This window comes from Hemicordylus capensis, chromosome 1, assembly GCF_027244095.1.
Source record: "Hemicordylus capensis ecotype Gifberg chromosome 1, rHemCap1.1.pri, whole genome shotgun sequence".
Taxonomy (NCBI): Eukaryota; Metazoa; Chordata; class Lepidosauria; order Squamata; family Cordylidae; genus Hemicordylus; species Hemicordylus capensis.
In genome coordinates this window covers 224,380,804-224,397,906 of record NC_069657.1, presented here as the reverse complement: position 1 = coordinate 224,397,906, position 17,103 = coordinate 224,380,804, and the positions used below count along the sequence as shown (strand labels likewise).

The 17,103-nt window shown below is 44.3% G+C and overlaps 1 protein-coding gene across 13 annotated transcripts in view; it reads left to right on the top strand.

Moving 5' to 3' along the window:
• Positions 1-10,490, top strand: part of CMKLR2 (chemerin chemokine-like receptor 2) — a 31,497-nt gene extending 21,007 nt beyond the window's left edge. For 9 of the 13 annotated variants that reach the window (XM_053286573.1, XM_053286572.1, XM_053286575.1 and 6 more), the window contains 3 exons: positions 6,401-6,547; positions 7,256-7,347; positions 8,029-10,490. In XM_053286573.1, coding sequence (XP_053142548.1) covers positions 8,039-9,130 — 1,092 coding nt within the window. In that variant the 5' untranslated portion in view covers positions 6,401-6,547; positions 7,256-7,347; positions 8,029-8,038 and the 3' untranslated portion in view covers positions 9,131-10,490. The remainder of the gene's footprint in view (positions 1-6,400; positions 6,548-7,255; positions 7,348-8,028) is intronic. The other 4 variants (XM_053286578.1, XM_053286580.1, XM_053286579.1 and 1 more) reach the window with 3 other exon arrangements.
• The last annotated feature ends 6,613 nt before the right edge of the window (positions 10,491-17,103 follow it).

The following is a 17,103-nucleotide window of genomic DNA, read 5'->3' as shown; positions in this document are numbered from 1 at the left end:
TACTGGATGTCTTGTTGTGCCATTGCAGTGCAGGCACAATTAACACACCAGCAAACAGCCACCATCAGGGGATACAACATTGCCACAGCACACAAAGCTACTGCACAGTGTCGCAATGGTTGGAGGGGGTGGCACTCTGAAGGGGGGGGCAGAGCTGTCTGAAACTTGCATGGGGTCCTACAGATCTTTCAGCAACGAGAAAAGTACATGGCTGCTGTATTGTAGAATACTGTTATTGTGGGTTGACAGCTGACAGGCGGCGCAGTAGGACGCACGTCCCCCACTGGCATCACATCAGAGATACTACTAGGGACAGTTTCCTACCGTCTGCTTTGTTTGTAGAATTGTCTCTCTATGGAGACCCATCTCCACCAACACTAACTGCCTTCAGATGCCAGAGGGAAGGAAAACCACCTCTTCAGGGAGGCATTTCAGGCTGATTAATCCTGCTTTTGTTCCGGTCTTGTACTGTTTTGTACAGATTATTATTATTTTTGCTCTGCTGTGTTTCTATTGGGAAGATTATATCTTTTTTTTTGGTCTTGTCTGCTGCTGCGCATTTTTTGAGGTATGAATCCTGTTTGTTTTAAAGCTGTTTTGCTGTGAGTCACCCTGAATTTCTTTAAAGAAACGCAGGATATGCATTAGACAACAACAAACCCAGGTTTGAGTGTACCCCTGCAGAAGTTGCAGCTCTCTGATGGCTGTGCCTGTCTGACACCTGCTTGCCCCATCCTTGCTGTACGTTTTGATACCTAGAACGTATAGTGGGGCTGGTTCGCATGAGCAAAATCAGGGTCGGAGGAGCATCCAGCCAGGCTCCATGTGCACCCCGGCTGAGAAGCAGTCGTGTGTCAGCAAACGCCAGGGTAGGGGGAGAAGGAAGTGATCATGTGCTAGCCTAGATCTGGGCAGGATAGCAGCAGCCAACCCAGATTGTTTGCCCAGCATTTTGTTCAGAGGGGAGGAACACATCCCGTGCTGCTCTACCCAGATCAAGGCTAGCAAATGACCACTTCCCACTCCTCCTACCTTGATGTTTGAGGACATGTGCACTTGGAAGTGTGAATGGCTCTCAAGGTCTGGCTGGATACCCCTCCTCTTACCCAGCTGTGGGTTGTGAGAACAAGCCCAGCGTGTGGAGAGCTACTGTAGCGCAAGATCCGCACAAGATATACTGTGTGGCCTGTCAGCCAGTCAGTCCTCAACTTTGCCCTGCTGCCCTAGAATGAAGCTCAAGAGAACATAACGAAGCTCTTCCCTTGCTGGCCCCCTGCCCTGCCTCCTGCCCTCAGAAAGGGCGTAGGAAGAGGATGCTGGCAGGGCTGAGCAATGGTCCTTTTCTTTGCACCTCCCTTTTCGCCCCCTGGGTTTGGAATTTTGTTTCTGACAGCCCTGCATTCTTTTCAGACCTTTCCCTTCAACCTGCTGCCTGCCTTACATATCTGTTCCCAGCCTGCCCTGAAAAAACAACGGAGTCCTACAGTAGGGATGTGTGGACCGGTCTGGCGGTCTGGCATTCCAGTCCGGGAGTTCGGGGGTCGAATCGAACCCCGCACCCCCCATTTCTGTCAGACCAGAACCGGACCGCTGGGCCCGGTCTGGCCAGTCTGCGGTTTTTTAAAAATTAAAGTAGCTTTTAAGTATCTTTAGCCCCTTTGTGGGGCTTGATGAAGCCGTGGGTGGGGGTTGTCCATGCGGGTTCCCTCTCCCCCCGCCAGCCTTCCTCATCACTGCCACGGCCCGCCGCGGCCGGGTAACTGAGCATTTTCGGCCATTTTGGGCCTCTGTATGAGCACACGGCCGCCATTTTGGTGGCCGCCACGCATGTGCCAATGCATGGCCTCGCAGAGGGCATTGGTGCATGCGCAGCAGCCAACAAAATGACGGCCGCACACTCGTATGGAGGCCCAAAAGGGCCGAAAATGCTCAGTTACCCAGCCGCGGCGGGCCGCGGCGGTGATGAGGAAGGCCGGCGGGGGGAGAGGGAACCTCTGCGGTTTCAGCAAGCCCCCAAAAGGGGCTAAAGGTACTGAAAAGCTACTTAATTTTTTTTTTAAAAAAAAATTGCGGACCGGTCCGGGACCGGACCGGCGGGGGGGTTTCGATGGGGGGCCGGCCCGAACTGGCCCAGTTCCGTTCGAGGCCAGTTAAGCCTCGAACCGAACCTGGCCAGACGGTTCCATGCACACCCCTATCCTACAGCACTTTAAAGACTAACAAATCTGTTAGGGCATAAGCTTTTCATAGAATACAGCCCATTTCATCAGATGTAAACAGGACTACAGGTGAAACTCAGAAAATTAGAATATCGTGCAAAAGTCCATTAATTTCAGTAATGCAAATTAAAAGGTGAAACTGATATATGAGACAGACGCATTACATGCAAAGCGAGAGAAGTCAAGCCTTAATTTGTTATAATTGTGATGATCATGGCGTACAGCTCATGAGAACCCCAAATCCACAATCCCAGAAAATTAGAATATTACATGGAACCAAGAAGACAAGGATTGTAGAATAGAACAAGATCGGACCTCTGAAAAGTATACAGTGTACTGTGCTTGATTGGCCAGCAAACTCGCCTGACCTGACCCCATAGAGAATCTATGGGGCATTGCCAAGAGAAGGATGAGAGACATGAGACCAAACAATGCAGAAGAGCTGAAGGCCGCTAATGAAGCATCCTGGTCTTCCATAACACCTCATCAGTGCCACAGGCTGGTAGCATCCATGCCACGCCGCATTGAGGCAGTAATTGCTGCAAAAGGGGCCCAAACCAAGTACTGAATACATATGCATGCTTATACTTTTCAGAGGTCCGATATTGTTCTATTCTTCAATCCTTGTCTTCTTGGTTCCATGTAATATTCTAATTTTCTTGGATTGTGGATTTGGGGATTTCATGAGCTGTACGCCATGATCATCACAATTATAACAAATTAAGGCTTGACTTCTCTCGCTTTGCATGTAATGCGTCTGTCTCATATATCAGTTTCACCTTTTAATTTGCATTACTGAAATTAATGGACTTTTGCACGATATTCTAATTTTCCAAGTTTCACCTGTATATTTAACGGAGTAAATAGCCAGCTCTGGGGCCATGATTTGGAAGCCTGATGGGGAGATATGGGGGCTTTAACCCTGTTCCCCACCATGGTCCTGATTTTGATGGGGTTGCCTCTGGTTCCTGTTTAACAAGTTCCCATGAAAAAGCCTGTCTTGTCTTTGTCCTGGACCCGATTTTACTCTCGAATTGGCCCGATGAAAGCTTGCCTCTCCAGCACCAGCTCTGTAAACATCACATCTGTAGGACTGCGGAATAGAGTAGAGCCATCTTACCAAAGTATCAATAATTTAGAAGTGTGTGGGCAAACACATTTTTGCTTTCAAATTATTTTTCTTACATTACTTTACTGAAAAGTATTTTAAACTCAAAATAACTCTTAACTGCAGCTGTTTAGATTACTTCTTCATGTTTACGGTTTTTAAAAATGACTCATATGGGTGGTACAGATATTTTGTACAGAACCCACATCCCCATGAGAGGAATTGTGTGGAGCTCAGTTAGAATGGGAACCAAAATATTTTAAAGTGTTGCATTTACCAAAAACAAAACAAAAAATGCACGCCACACAAATGTAATGTTTTTAGGTTGGTGTTAAAGTTTGAAAGGACAAGTATCATCATCTTCAATTTGGCTAGAATAAACCAAGATATGAGCACACACTTGAGTGTGTTTAGATGAACAGATGAGTGGATTGGATAAACTCATTATTACATTAGTATATAATCTAGTGTTGGTTTTACTTTGATTAGCCACAAGACACTCAGGACAGGCTTTCCAGGACTGTCGTCCTTCAGAGGACAGAGCACTGAAGTCTTAATATCACTATAAAAAGCTGTTTACACATTTGCAGGTTCAAAACGAATGAAGTAGAGATACCATTCGTGCTAGTCCAGATTTGCAGAACCTGATCCACCAGTCAAATACATCCCACCACCCGCTATGTATGGCAGTCCAAAAGTGGCTCAAATAAACCTCCTGTTTCTGCTGCCTACCTGGGATTACAAAAACAGGGAGGTCACAAGACACAGCTGGTGGACTGTATCTGGTGGCCATAAATTGTATAATTGCATATTAATCCAAAGGGAGAATCAGCACTGGCCCCAGTGATTGTCAAGACTCCATAGGGAGGAGGACTGGTCTTGTGGTAGCGAGCAGGGTCTACCTTGGTTTGCATTTGGATGGATATTGCATGTGAACACTGTAAGAAACTCCACTTAGGGGATGGTGGCCTAGCTCAGTGGTAAAGCAGAAGGTCCCAGGTTCACTCCCTGGCATCTCCAGGTATGACTGGGAGAGACTCCTGCCTGTAGCCCTGGAGAGGTGCTGCCAGTCAGTGTAGACCAGGGGCAGGCAACTTTGGCTCTCCAGCTGTTGTTGAACTACAAACTCCATCATTCCCAGCCACAATGATGAGCGTTGTAGTTCAACAATAGCAAGAGAGTTAAGGTTGCTTAGCCTGGTGCAGACAATACTGAGTTAGATGGACCAATGGTCTGACTCTCTGTAAACCATGGAGGCATCATGGGCTTTTTCCTCCAACAGGGTGAATACGGCTCCACATCCTCTGCCTTTCCAGCATGTTGAATGCTAATTCAGTTGTCTTTCCTTCCCTCCATTCCCTTGCCATTCTTCAGGTGGGCTGACTGCTCCCTCCCTTCTTTTTAATGTATCACTTGTACATTTTGTAATTCAAAGTTCATTCCTTGCTCTAATTTCTTCTTTTTAAAGGCTATTACCTAAGAAATCTTAGTCAGTTAATCATATAGGGTTTAATTGATCAATTATTGATCAAATTTGCATATGAGTAAAAACATTTTCCCTTTGTTTTAGAAACTGGGAGAAAGCATTTACCACTCTCTCCCTGTACATCATAGCTTTGATCTGGATTTCCCTCCTCATCCCCACCCCCAGCTACTCTTAGTTACTCTTTAGGGATTACGCACAGCTTAAAGATGCAGTCAGCTTCAGGTCCAGTTTGACCTTTACCTTTGGAGGCATTTCCTTGGTGTGAGGGGAAAAGGAGATAATGCACTGCAAGCAATGTATGCAGCCTGGATTTTCTGGAAGTTGGCTGTATCCAAGTCGACTTGATATAACAAAACATGAGAATTGCAAGTTATTTTCAGCTTAGACATCATGGCTACTTTGCACCAAAAGATGATCCGTTATTGTATGCTTCCATGCTTTTCTCTACAGTGAACTAAGGACTCTATACATGACCCAGATACTAGGTGTAATCCTAGTTTGGGATTAAATGTGTGCCATACAAGAGCTAAATATAAGTCAGTCCAAAGGGACAAAATTCTCTAATTATAAAATTCTTTCTGATAGACTGACTTTCATTTACATAGAAACAATGAACTGGAAGGGAGGTCAAGCAATTTTGCAAGACTGAGATACAGAATATAGCTATACTGTTGACTTAAACTAGATTAACAGCCATGACCTCCGCTCAGGGAGCACTGGGAACTCTGTGTGTGTGTGTGTGTGTGTGTGTGTGTGTGTGTGTGTGTGTGTGTGTGTGCATATGACACTCACACAATGAGGATCTCTTATATAATTATCAGGTAGGGATGTGCATGGAACTGGTGTGCACATGCAGTGGCAACTTCTGGTCACTTCCAGTCCAAAGGGGCACCAGGGCAGCAAGGAGGTATGCTGCCACCCCGCCAGGCAATTTTAAAAGGTTGCGCCAGTGGGGGAAATGTGGTGGGAGGGGTAAGAGCACCCTCCCCCATCCTTAAAGAGATCCCACCCCCTTTGAACCAGCAGGCACCAGTTCTGTACACACCACTATTATCAGGGCCTCACCTAACTATGGTTCCCAGGATTCTTTGGGGGAAGACCCTGATAGTTAAAACTGGTATTAAATAGACATAAGTTTTAGTGAGATATCCTTAGAGAAAAAAGGACAGACATACCCACCCCAACAAATGCTCTGTGCAAATGGCTTAGCACATCAGAAACCAGGGATTTCTGTCACAGCAATGTAAATAACATCTATGAATGGAATCTACCCTGCTGTGAATAGAATGAAGCTTCAAATATTTCAAGCTGGGTTTTATCATCAGCATCTCCAACATTAATTTGCAAAATGGCCCATAAATTGCTCCTCTATGCACAATCCAGCAAGTCCCTCTTACACACGCTATTCTAAGTATATTTGCATTGCATATTTTTATTTAGTTTGAAATTAAGTTCAATTAACTTAATGAGGTTGAGCAGAATGTTGAAATTCTCAGTAGTATGAATCTGAATGGATGCTCTGGATGCATGGAAATCTCAAAAGCTGTATTTGTTTTTAAACCTTGCCATATTCTTCATCTCCTCAAGGCCCCATATTTGCACCTGAGATGTCCCCTTTGCATTTGGTACAGAATATTGTGGAGCGTGTCTGAACTTGTGCGAATATACCCCAAAACCTCATAAGCATTTGTGAACTATTATAACACTCCCTTGAGAAGGCTACTGTTTATACAGGTATGAAGTATGAGAGAACATTTAAAATTTAAGTAGATAAATGCTGTACTTAAAGACAAGATGCAGGCCCCATATTTCTCCTCTGTCCCAGGAAACAAAAGCAGCCTCAGTGAGAGAGCAATGATGAGGAGAAAAATGGCCAGCTAGAAGAGTACATGGTTATCTTCTGTGCATGTATTTCCCTTTGGATTATGATCATTGTTTCATAAGATGCAATGATACGGAAATTTCTCTTGCACCCAGATTATCCTGTAGCACCATAAATGAAGTTTAAGAGGAACCTTCCACCCACTTTAAGATATTAGAGGAGAATGCCACACCAACAGTGTGCCCTGGATTGTGTGAAGAAAAGAGTCTATATATCTGGCATGCAAGTGGACAGGGAATCTCCATAGCCTGAAGACCCTCAAATATCGCAGTGGGACTGAATAAGTGTGTTTGATTCTCCCAAAGCAAGGCCTGTGTGAACATCCCCAATATATACAATAAATTCTTTTCTCTGCAGTTTTTTAAGAGGGACCAACACAATGACTGCTGTTTTATAACTCATGCAATTAGAGTTTCCAGGGAAATTCTGATTCTTAATTTGAGTCATTATTTCCAGGTGATAATCTTTTAAGATTTATTATCCAAAAATTATTTTACTTTGCCTCCAATTGCTTTTCCTCCTGCACTGATACTTTGCTGCTTCTTTGATTTCTGTTTTAGACATAATTAGGAAAGAAGTTGGCCACAGCCACTGATTCAAACGCTCACTTTGACCAACAATAAGGAGCTAAGCGTCCCAGCCATTCTGAAAGGTAGATATCCTTCCCCCTTTCTCATTCATGTGTTTGTCTTCCACATGAGATGCACAAAGAGCTTCGCAGGGGGGCGGAAATCAGTGACTGTTTTGATCAAGAAGGAATCAAGGCATTGGGAACAAAGCATTCCAAAGAATCTCTGATGGCTTCTAATGAGATTAATACATACTTCCAGATAGATAAGAGTAAGATCACAAGGGATAAGGACTAGGATCAGTGACTAGGGCCAAGAACATTCACCATAGGCATGAAGCTTGGGTCTGTTTCCCCATTTGGGCTCAAATCTCAAAGTCCCACATATGAATCTGAACTAACCTCTTGATCCTGGGCAAAGTCTTACATATTTTCAAGACAGAGGACATTGACAGATACAAAACATGACCATAGTACATAGTGGAATTACTGACACCTTGCCCAGTCTCCTGACATTGGTCATTTACAACTAGAAAGAAACTGCCCATCCCAATTTTATCTCAGTTTCAATTTATTGTGTTTGTCAATATTTTGATGAGCAAAGTATTATGTACATTACTGAGTCCTTGATGTGTACATATGGGCAGATTGATGCCAGCTGGTGTTGTAAAATACTACTCTTAAGTATATTCTGTCATGTATTTTGATGAGTGCAATTTCCTGGTAATTTCCTCCCCCTCATTATAACTTTCCCTCACCACCCAGAAAACTGCCAATGACGATGGCATCAGCTGACCCCATGCAGTATGAAGACCTTGACAACTTCACTTACTATGTTGAGAATTTTGAGGAAGATGAGCCTCCCCTCTCCTACCTCAGTAACACACAGATTGTTTCTCTTGTGCTGCACGGTGTGGCTTTTCTCCTAGGAGTACCTGGTAATGCAATAGTCATCTGGATTATGGGTTTTAAATGGAACAAGTCAGTCACTTCCCTCTGGTTCCTCAACCTGGCCATTGCAGACTTAATCTTTGTCCTTTTCCTGCCTTTCTACATTACATATGTGGCAATGGGTTTCCACTGGCCCTTTGGGAAATGGCTCTGTAAAGCAAACTCCTTTATTGCCTTGTTCAATATGTTTGCCAGTGTCTTCTTCCTGACAGCAATCAGCCTTGACCGCTATGTCCATCTGATCCATCCGGTCTTCTCCTACAAGTATCGGTCTCTCAAAAACACCCTCCTTTTGACTGGAGTCATTTGGTTTTTGGCTACAGCCATTGGCAGTCCAGCATTGTATTTTAGAGACACGCTTACATTACCCAACAATTTCACCATTTGCTACAACAACTTTCATACAAATAATCTGGATCTCATTATATTAAGACACAATGTTCTGATCTGGGTGAGGTTCATTTGTGGCTATCTCTTTCCTCTCTTGACCATGATTGTGTGTTACTCCCTTCTGATCATCCAGGTGAAGAAGAGTGCAGTGTTGACCTCCAGCAGGCTTTTCTGGACTGTTATTGTTGTGGTGGCGGCTTTTTTTGTTTGCTGGACCCCATACCAAGTATTTAGCATTCTTGAACTGTCTGCTCACCGTAATGCCTACTTGCTTGACTTGTTTCGGGATGCCATTCCTCTTACTGTTGGTTTTGCTTTCATCAATAGCTGCCTTAACCCAATTCTCTATGTTCTTCTCAGCAAAAAATGCCAATTCTGTTGTAGTGTGACATTTTCAGAATTGGTGAAACATACACTATTGGAGGTTAGCCAGTCTGGCACAGTCAGTGAACAAGTTTGGAACTCCATGAGATTGCAGCAGGAAACTCTTGGGCTTGAAAGTTCTGTGGGGAAAACCTCTCTGTGACTGGCTCTTCTGTCTTTCTCTCTTTACAAATGACCCACCTTATTCCATTAAATGTATTTTTAGCTAAACAACTAACATGTCTGTGTACCAAAGGCATGGCAGATTGAATCTGACCAGTTGAATTCTGTAGTTCATGTTTTGTTACATGCTCTTATATAGATATTCAACTGGCAATAGGGTTGAGCTGTCTTACAGTTGCTTTCTTATACAGTACATATGCACCAAATGCTGCGCACGCACACACAGAGACACCATTTAAAGTACCTCAGAGCAGTATTTTGGGATAAGTTCTGACATTTGCACATGTGAGCTCTGTGGTCCATTGAAAAGATTTGCACAAATAGAAACCCATGAAGATATTTGTACTTGCAAAAGGAGAGAGGGTATGGGCAAACAGGTTTTTTTTAATACAAAAGAAGCAAAGCAACATATTCATTAGGAACAGTTAGAGTGACTTTTAGAGATCAAGCTGCATGATGATTAATCTTTTGCAGATAGTGGCCTCATTACAAAATATATAGTATCTGAAATACATTACTAGCATCTCTGCCTTCCTGCCCACCAATAGCAATACAACCTGTTGATCTTAAATGCTATGAGGTCTCTTCACTCCCTCCATTCCCTATTTCATCAAGAGTCCTTTTGTTTCCCTATAGCTTCATCCAGTTTCTGGACACGCTACACACTACACTACCTTGTCTCTGGGCTTTCCATCTCATGTCTTTCCTAACTCCTGAGACTATCTTTCAGTCTTCAGCCTTCACCACAGCTGCTTTTGCCTAGGATCTGCATGAGGTTTTAATCCCAAATTGACAACTGAACAAGATTTTTAATAAATTCCCTCACAGAAGCTGCTGGACTACAAATGCTCTGACAGCATTTGTCTGAATGTTAATGTTAATGAACTGAATGTTAATGAACATTCCATGCCACAGCATCTTCTGCCAGAGTCTTCAGAAACGCACACCCATAAACTATAGGTCACCCATCAAAAAGATAATAACATGTTGTTTTCAGTGGGATGTGAAGCCCAATCCAATGCATGCTTATTCAGTCTCATTTAGGTTTACTCCAAAATAAGCATGTGTATGATTTGAGCCTAATTGCTTAGGTTTTGCAGACTTGCTTGTGCAGTGCTTTTTTGGAACACTGTAAAATAAAATTGCATTTCAGTCCTATTTGTAGAAGATACATTTTATAAAAATATGTATATGTCCAATACATTACTGTGCGGTATATATCAACATTTTAGAATCATATAGCCTATAATGTGTTGTAGTCATCTGGTATTTCATCTTAGTGGTGTCATTATATTGACAAAGCAAGAGAACAACATTTATAATAAATTCTTAAGATCTGACTTTGTTTTCTTTTGATGTGGGCTTATTTTTAAGAGTGGATAATTCTATAATCCCATTTGTTTTATTCATGAGGATATATGCCTGATTATACATTCCTTACAAATCTGGAGCACTAGATAAGTTGCCAATTGACTGGAAAGCACCCAGTGCTAGTTAGTGGTGTGCACGGAACTGGGACCTGCCGGTTCGGGGGGGGGGGGATCTCTTTTAGGACGGGGGAAGGGTGCTCTTACCCCTCTCAACACATTTCTCTCACCGGCGCTGCTTTTTAAAACGGTCTAGTGGGATGGCAGCAGACCTTCTTGTTGTCCCAGTGCATCCTCGGACTTGAAGTTGCCATCCGCATGCATATGTTGCAACGTGCACGCAATCAAGCATGACATGCATATGTGACATGTGCACATGCAGCAGCAGCAGCAGCAACTTCGAGTCCGAGGAGGCACTGGGGTGGCAAGGAAGTACACTGCTGCCTTGCCGGACCATTTTAAAAGGCAGCGCCGACAGGGGAAATGCAGCAGGGAGACCCTATAAGCAGCACAGAGATGCCTTCAAAATGGTGAGGAGAACTGGTCTACCATTTCGGATCAGCAGGTAGGCCACCTCTCCGAGAGGGGATGATGCGCAAAGTCTGGAGTGGAGAATTGGTCTACCTGTTGATCCCAATTTTTAAACTAGTTCTCCCCAGAAAACTAGGAGAGCTGGTTGACCGATTAAGATTTGCAGGTAGACCAAGCCTTTGCTCCATACTTAGTGCATCAGCCTGCCTTGGAGAACAGGCCTACCCACTGATCCCAATTGGTAGACCAGCTCTCCCCATTTTGAGGCCCATTTCCCAAGGAAAACAGGCCCTCAAAATGGCACCTGGTTCAGCAGAATTTATTCAGGTTGAATCGGGGGTGATTCTATTCTACCCCAAATCTGGCCATTTTTCACAGGGTGATTAGATTTGGGGTAGAATCATAGAATCATCCCCTGATTAAACCTGAATAGATTTGTAATCAAATTATTTTGCACATCCCTAGTTTGTGACACAGCTGAAATCTGAGTTGGACTAGGTTGAGCTATGTTTGCCTGATATTGATATTGATACTGAGCCATTTTGGAAGGCTTGCATTTGATACAAATCAAATAAATAAATAATAGATAAAATATTGGGTATAAATGTATTTCTTGCTATGAGAGATCATGCAAGCATATAGTTGCTGTACACTGTGGATACACACTGGGCTCTTTGCCTTTCAAGAGGTTTTACACAGCAGGTCTTTTCCCAGCAATAAATTGTTGCATGTCCTCCTTTTAAGAGTTGGCCACCCTAGTAAGTTAGATGAGACGTGTGGTCTGAGAATCAGTCTTGCAAGGAGCGTTAGGCAGTTAGTGTTATGCCAAAAGGGGAATTGCTATATATTTTGGGGATCTTTTTGGAGTGTTAGAGAGAATGTAGATCAGAATTTTGATTAACCACAGTGTATGTAACTCAATGGCACACTTTAGCTTTATGTAACTTTTAATAGTGGTTCAGGTGAAATACAGAATAGCTCAATTTAACAACCACCACAGAATAGAAGCAATAAAAAATAAAATGCCAAGTCATTTTGGAAGGGCAGTATAAAAATCAATCAAACAAACAAACAAACAAAAAGTCAGTCAGGACTACAAGTAATCAGCTTACAGAGGTACATTCAGACACTCCACATAATTTTGACAGGAAGTTACTTATCTACCTGATCTAAAGAGTGGCCAGCTCCAAAGTCAAGGAGCTGTCCTGTCAAATGTTTGACAGGACAGGACGATACTGCACACATCCTGTTTCCAATTGTCAAGTCTTCCTCTAACTTAGGTGTAGCAGCCATATATAACTGTAGGCAACTCAATGGGATGGTCTTCCTGTTTGATCTCCACCCACATCAGGACACATCCTGGCAAGAGTCTCTCAAATTATTGGCAAGTTGCACAAAGTCCAGCCTTTTGGCTGCCAGTCAAGGTTGGGCCAGTCAGGTCTCTCAGGAGACTCTCTTCCCACCCTTGTTGTAGGCCCAGGCTGCCACACCTCCTCCTCACCATACAGCTCTTCAGCCTTATTCTCAGAATTTACCTAAATGCTCTTTTGTAACAATCAGCCCTCCCTTACCCTAAAGAGCAGTGGCGGAGCCTGACCACCAGCGGCCTGTGTGCGGCTGCCACAGTGGCCCCGCTCACCCCGCCCCCTGCGTCTGATGTCAGATGCGGGGCTATCCACGCCCCCACATCTGACGTCAGACATGGGGGGCGTAGCTTGGCTCCCGAACAGAGCCCAGCAGCTCCATTCGGGAAGGAGAGAGTCAGGGCTGGCCCTTCGGGAGCTAGACTCAGGCTGGCAATTGGAAGAGCCTCTCTGGGCCGTGCTGCGAATGTAGTGCCGGCCATTTAACTCCCGAAGGTGCCGCACGGCCCCTTCGGGAGTTAAATTCTGCTGGTGCTGTAGGGAAGAGACACTCCTGGACACGCCGCGAATGCAGCGGCCTTTAACTCCCGAACAGGGGCCACACGGCCCCCATTTGGGAGCTAAACCAGCACCCCCGCGTCTGATGCCAGACGCAGGGGGCGTGTCGAGGCCGCAAAGCGCAGCCCCTAATTGGGCGCGGCCCAGGTTCTTTGAACCCGTTGGCCCAATGGTGGCTCTGCCCCTGCTAAAGAGTTAACCAGAAGTGAACCCTGTCCTGACTTACATGCTAGGGAACAGCCACTCAGCACACAGTGGACGGGTCCTTGAGGGCCTTGCAGCCAGAAGAGAAGGGGTTATTTGTTCTCAGTTGGAGCCAGGCAGGAAAACAACAGGTTGGCTGGCCAGGCAATGGCAGCAACCAGGAGGACTGCAATCCTGGGAAGTTAGGACTGCAGGGGCCTGAAGTCTCTACCATGGATTTGGTGCATTTAGGGGAGAAGCCAGGGCTTTGGCTTCAGTGAAATGCTTGATCTAGGGAACAGTGTGTTTGTTAGCTCACGTTCGACTTCTTACTTTGGTGTGCTTTGCAGATCCTTACAAATTGGTCTATTGTATTTTTTTCCTGTAACATAACTAAGCCAAGAAAAACAAACCAGCACCCCTTTCCAGCTAGGGCATTGCAATTGTCTCTGTAGACTTTTAAAGGTGCTTTTTATATTTTCTTACATTTGGGTTCTTTACAACTGGGGAACCATGATTTTTCAAGTATGCCACCCCAAAATCATCTGAGGGTGCTTTTTGAAGTATTCTTGTAGTTACTGAGTGTTCCTTTTTCCTGTAACTAAAAGCTGAGGAAGCCTCAGACTGAAGCAGTCTGTAGTATTTTGAATAAAGTTTTCTCTTTTTGTTCTTTGTATTTTACCTGCCTCTGAGTGGAACTCAAGTAAAAAGTTTTTTTACTCTGGCGCAAACACATCTCAAATTTGATTGCTCAGCAACTCACTCTACCAAGTGTGCTCATAATGTGTAGGCTGTGGAAAGGTTTTTGGACTTTTCCCTTAGAAAAGGGAAGGAGGGTCTCCCTGGACATTCACCCAAATCCAAGGGGGTGGGGCAAACCCTGTAATTAGGGTGTGGTGGCAGCAAATCAGCTACTGGGGAAGCAGTTTAAGTTTTTAAAATGAACTGTCTTTGTTGAGCAAACATGGAGGAAATGATTCAGCATTTTTCTTCCTCTCACGTGGGCTTGCTTTGAGACAAAGGCTGAGCTGAAATCCGCTACACCTTTATTCTCCTTTAGTGTCATGCACACAGATGTTTCCCTTCCACAACTAACAGTTTCCCATTACTGATCACATTCATTGCTGCCTTTTTGGCAGATCACCACTTAGTGATATAAGCAACTGCAAAACAACATAAGCAGAGAAAGGGACAAATTCCAATGCCTTAAGTGATTTATTAACATAAACAGAGCCATGTTTAGACAGGACTGAGGCCTACAGCCTCTGTCTAGGACACTACCTCATCTTGAGCTGCTGCTTAGTTCTGATACAGGTGGAATTCAATGGTAAGCTGGCAGAAATGCTATGGACCAATTCAGGGGACTTAAAATCCAGCAGTTCCATTCAGAGGCCTGTTGTGGTGCTTCCCTCACAGGACTTCAGGCAGTCTGTGCATCCAGCATCAGACAATGATTCCTGGGTGCAGTTTGGGATAATCCAGAAGGAAATATTTGCATCAATCAAACCTTGATGTGTGAAACTTGTGAGTTCACTCTACATGTCTGACTGGATTCTGAGGGGAAATTAAAAAAAGGCAGGGATCAGACTTGGCAAAATGTCACAGGTTCTGACTGGAAAGCCCTACCGTGTAATCCTGAGTAGTTGTGGTTACCTAGCCCTTGTTCACAGTCAAGCAATGAGCACATGTGATATCTAGTGATGTCCTAAACAATAACACTTCTCATATGCGGCTTTCAGCTGTGAGTTAACTGATCAACACATGTGGCCCTAAGTGGCAAAAACGCTGCAGAGAGGGGGAGCTGGCTGCCAGGCTTCCTCCTGATTGATGGATAGTTGTGGCAGTGGCAGCCAATCAGGATGGAGAGAGGGAGAAGCTCCCTTCCTTCCCAGGATGGAGAGAGGCAGGAGCTTCCGGTTCCAGGGAAGGCTGCCTCCAGTTCTGCATGCTGACATAATGGAGGTTATCACAAACCAGAGGCCCAAGCAACAAACCTCATTTCAAACTGAGGGGTCAAATTGGAGTTTGGCAACTGAAACCTCAGTATGAGAATGCATTTTCATGCATTCAGACACACAGTTACACAAACCCCAGACATGTGTAACTCTGGTTTCATGTAATGTCTGAATGCGGCCTCAGCAGCACACTCTCTCTCTCTCTCTCGAGCAGAACTCTTTCTCCACAGCTCTCCTCCTCCTGGCTCTTGAAACCCCCCTTCTATCCAGTTCCAAAGGGATACACTAATCAGGGAGTTTCTTCCCTCAGGCAGCCAAAACCTTCTGTCTGCCTGGGGACAACCAGTCACAATACATTGTAACTTTCCCTGCAGCAAACCTTTACCTCAGACTTGGCTGTTAGAGGTGCTACCTTTTAACCCCTGCAGAGCCTGGAGGGGACACAGAACAAATGGAAGAAAAACAAACCATGAAATATAATGGGAAGGAGTGATTCCTTCACACCTGGCAAATCTAGGATTAGGTCACCATGGGATCTGGATTGGCCACCTTCAAAATGCATCTAAAATATAACAGAAGATAGTGCTGGCAATTAGACAAGATGGTGCTCTTTTCCTTCTGATTCATTCAAATGGCAGTGTTTGAAAATGGCATAATGCATTACCAAAGAAACCTTGCCCTATACAGAACACAACCATTTTCCGAGTATTACATTGCATGCCCTGTCAATTTTCACTTTAGATTAATGCTGCCACCATTTTTTTTTTTAAAATCAACCTCTTTGGTCAGCAGGGGAAAAACTTCTCACTGTTCAGTTCCAGATGTGGAATATTCTTCTACAAGTTGGGCCAGGCACAGACCATCTACACCTCTAGTTTGCCACATATGTGTCCTCTCTCCCCCACTACTGGTGCTTATTTTCCTGGCTGGCCACCCTCCCCACAGCCAGGTCACCACCTCCCACTGTCCGGCCGGGCCACCGCCCAACAACTGCCACCCCCATGCATGGGATTAGCCATGGGTATGTCTTAGAGAAATAAATATATAGTAGATAGATAGAAAATAGTTTTTGATCCATTTCAGTTAAGGCTCATTGCAGTAGCTGTTTTCACATTTTCGACTCCACTAGCCTGGATCAATCACTATGGTATTCGTTCTTGACAGTGTTCAGGATGCTGAACATCTCTGCCCTATATAAAGCTATGTCTATTTTCAGTTTTGATCCCCTTCCCAAAAACCTCAATCACTCTTAGTCCACTTCATCTTTAATGTACTCTGCTTACTCTGAATGCCTAGTTTAAGCAAGGAGATACTGTGCCAATGTCTTTGCAAGCTGGTCTAGCAATCTTTCTATAGGGTATTACTTGGTGTCACTTGCCTTCTGTGCAAGGCCTTGAAGAGATATCTCTTTTGCCCATCAGGAGGGTCTTCAAAGCAACTAGTTTTAGAGCAGGGTTGTTGTCACCTGTGGGGTATGAGCCCAAATGCATATTCAGCCCTTTAAGTCCACTCATTTTATGACTCTCTGCTATACAAATCCATACAACTTGGGCAATTGGGCCATTTAGCAGAATGCTGGAATGTCTTTTCATCTTTCCCAAGCTGCTGCTTAAAGTGTTTACTGGTACCTGAAAAACTGCTGAAGCATACTCCCTGCACCTGCTCTCTCACATGCCTCAGCTCAGCAGCTTTTTCAGAAGGGCATTAAAAAAACCACACACACTCCTTCCATCTGAATCTTTGCAGCAATATACAGATGACTAACAAAACCTAAGGTAAGCAGTGCAAAGTCTGTTTACCAATGACAGACAAATTGTCTTCATCCCTGGAGGACATAATCTGATGAAAATGGTCAAAGGGCAGAATATAACCCCCTTCCATCCTAAGAGGCAATGATACTTGTGCAATTTAAGATCAAAAGGTTTTTATTCCAGATGGCTAGTTCCATGTCCTTTATCAGTTATACCATATGTTACTCTTCCACCAAATAGCATA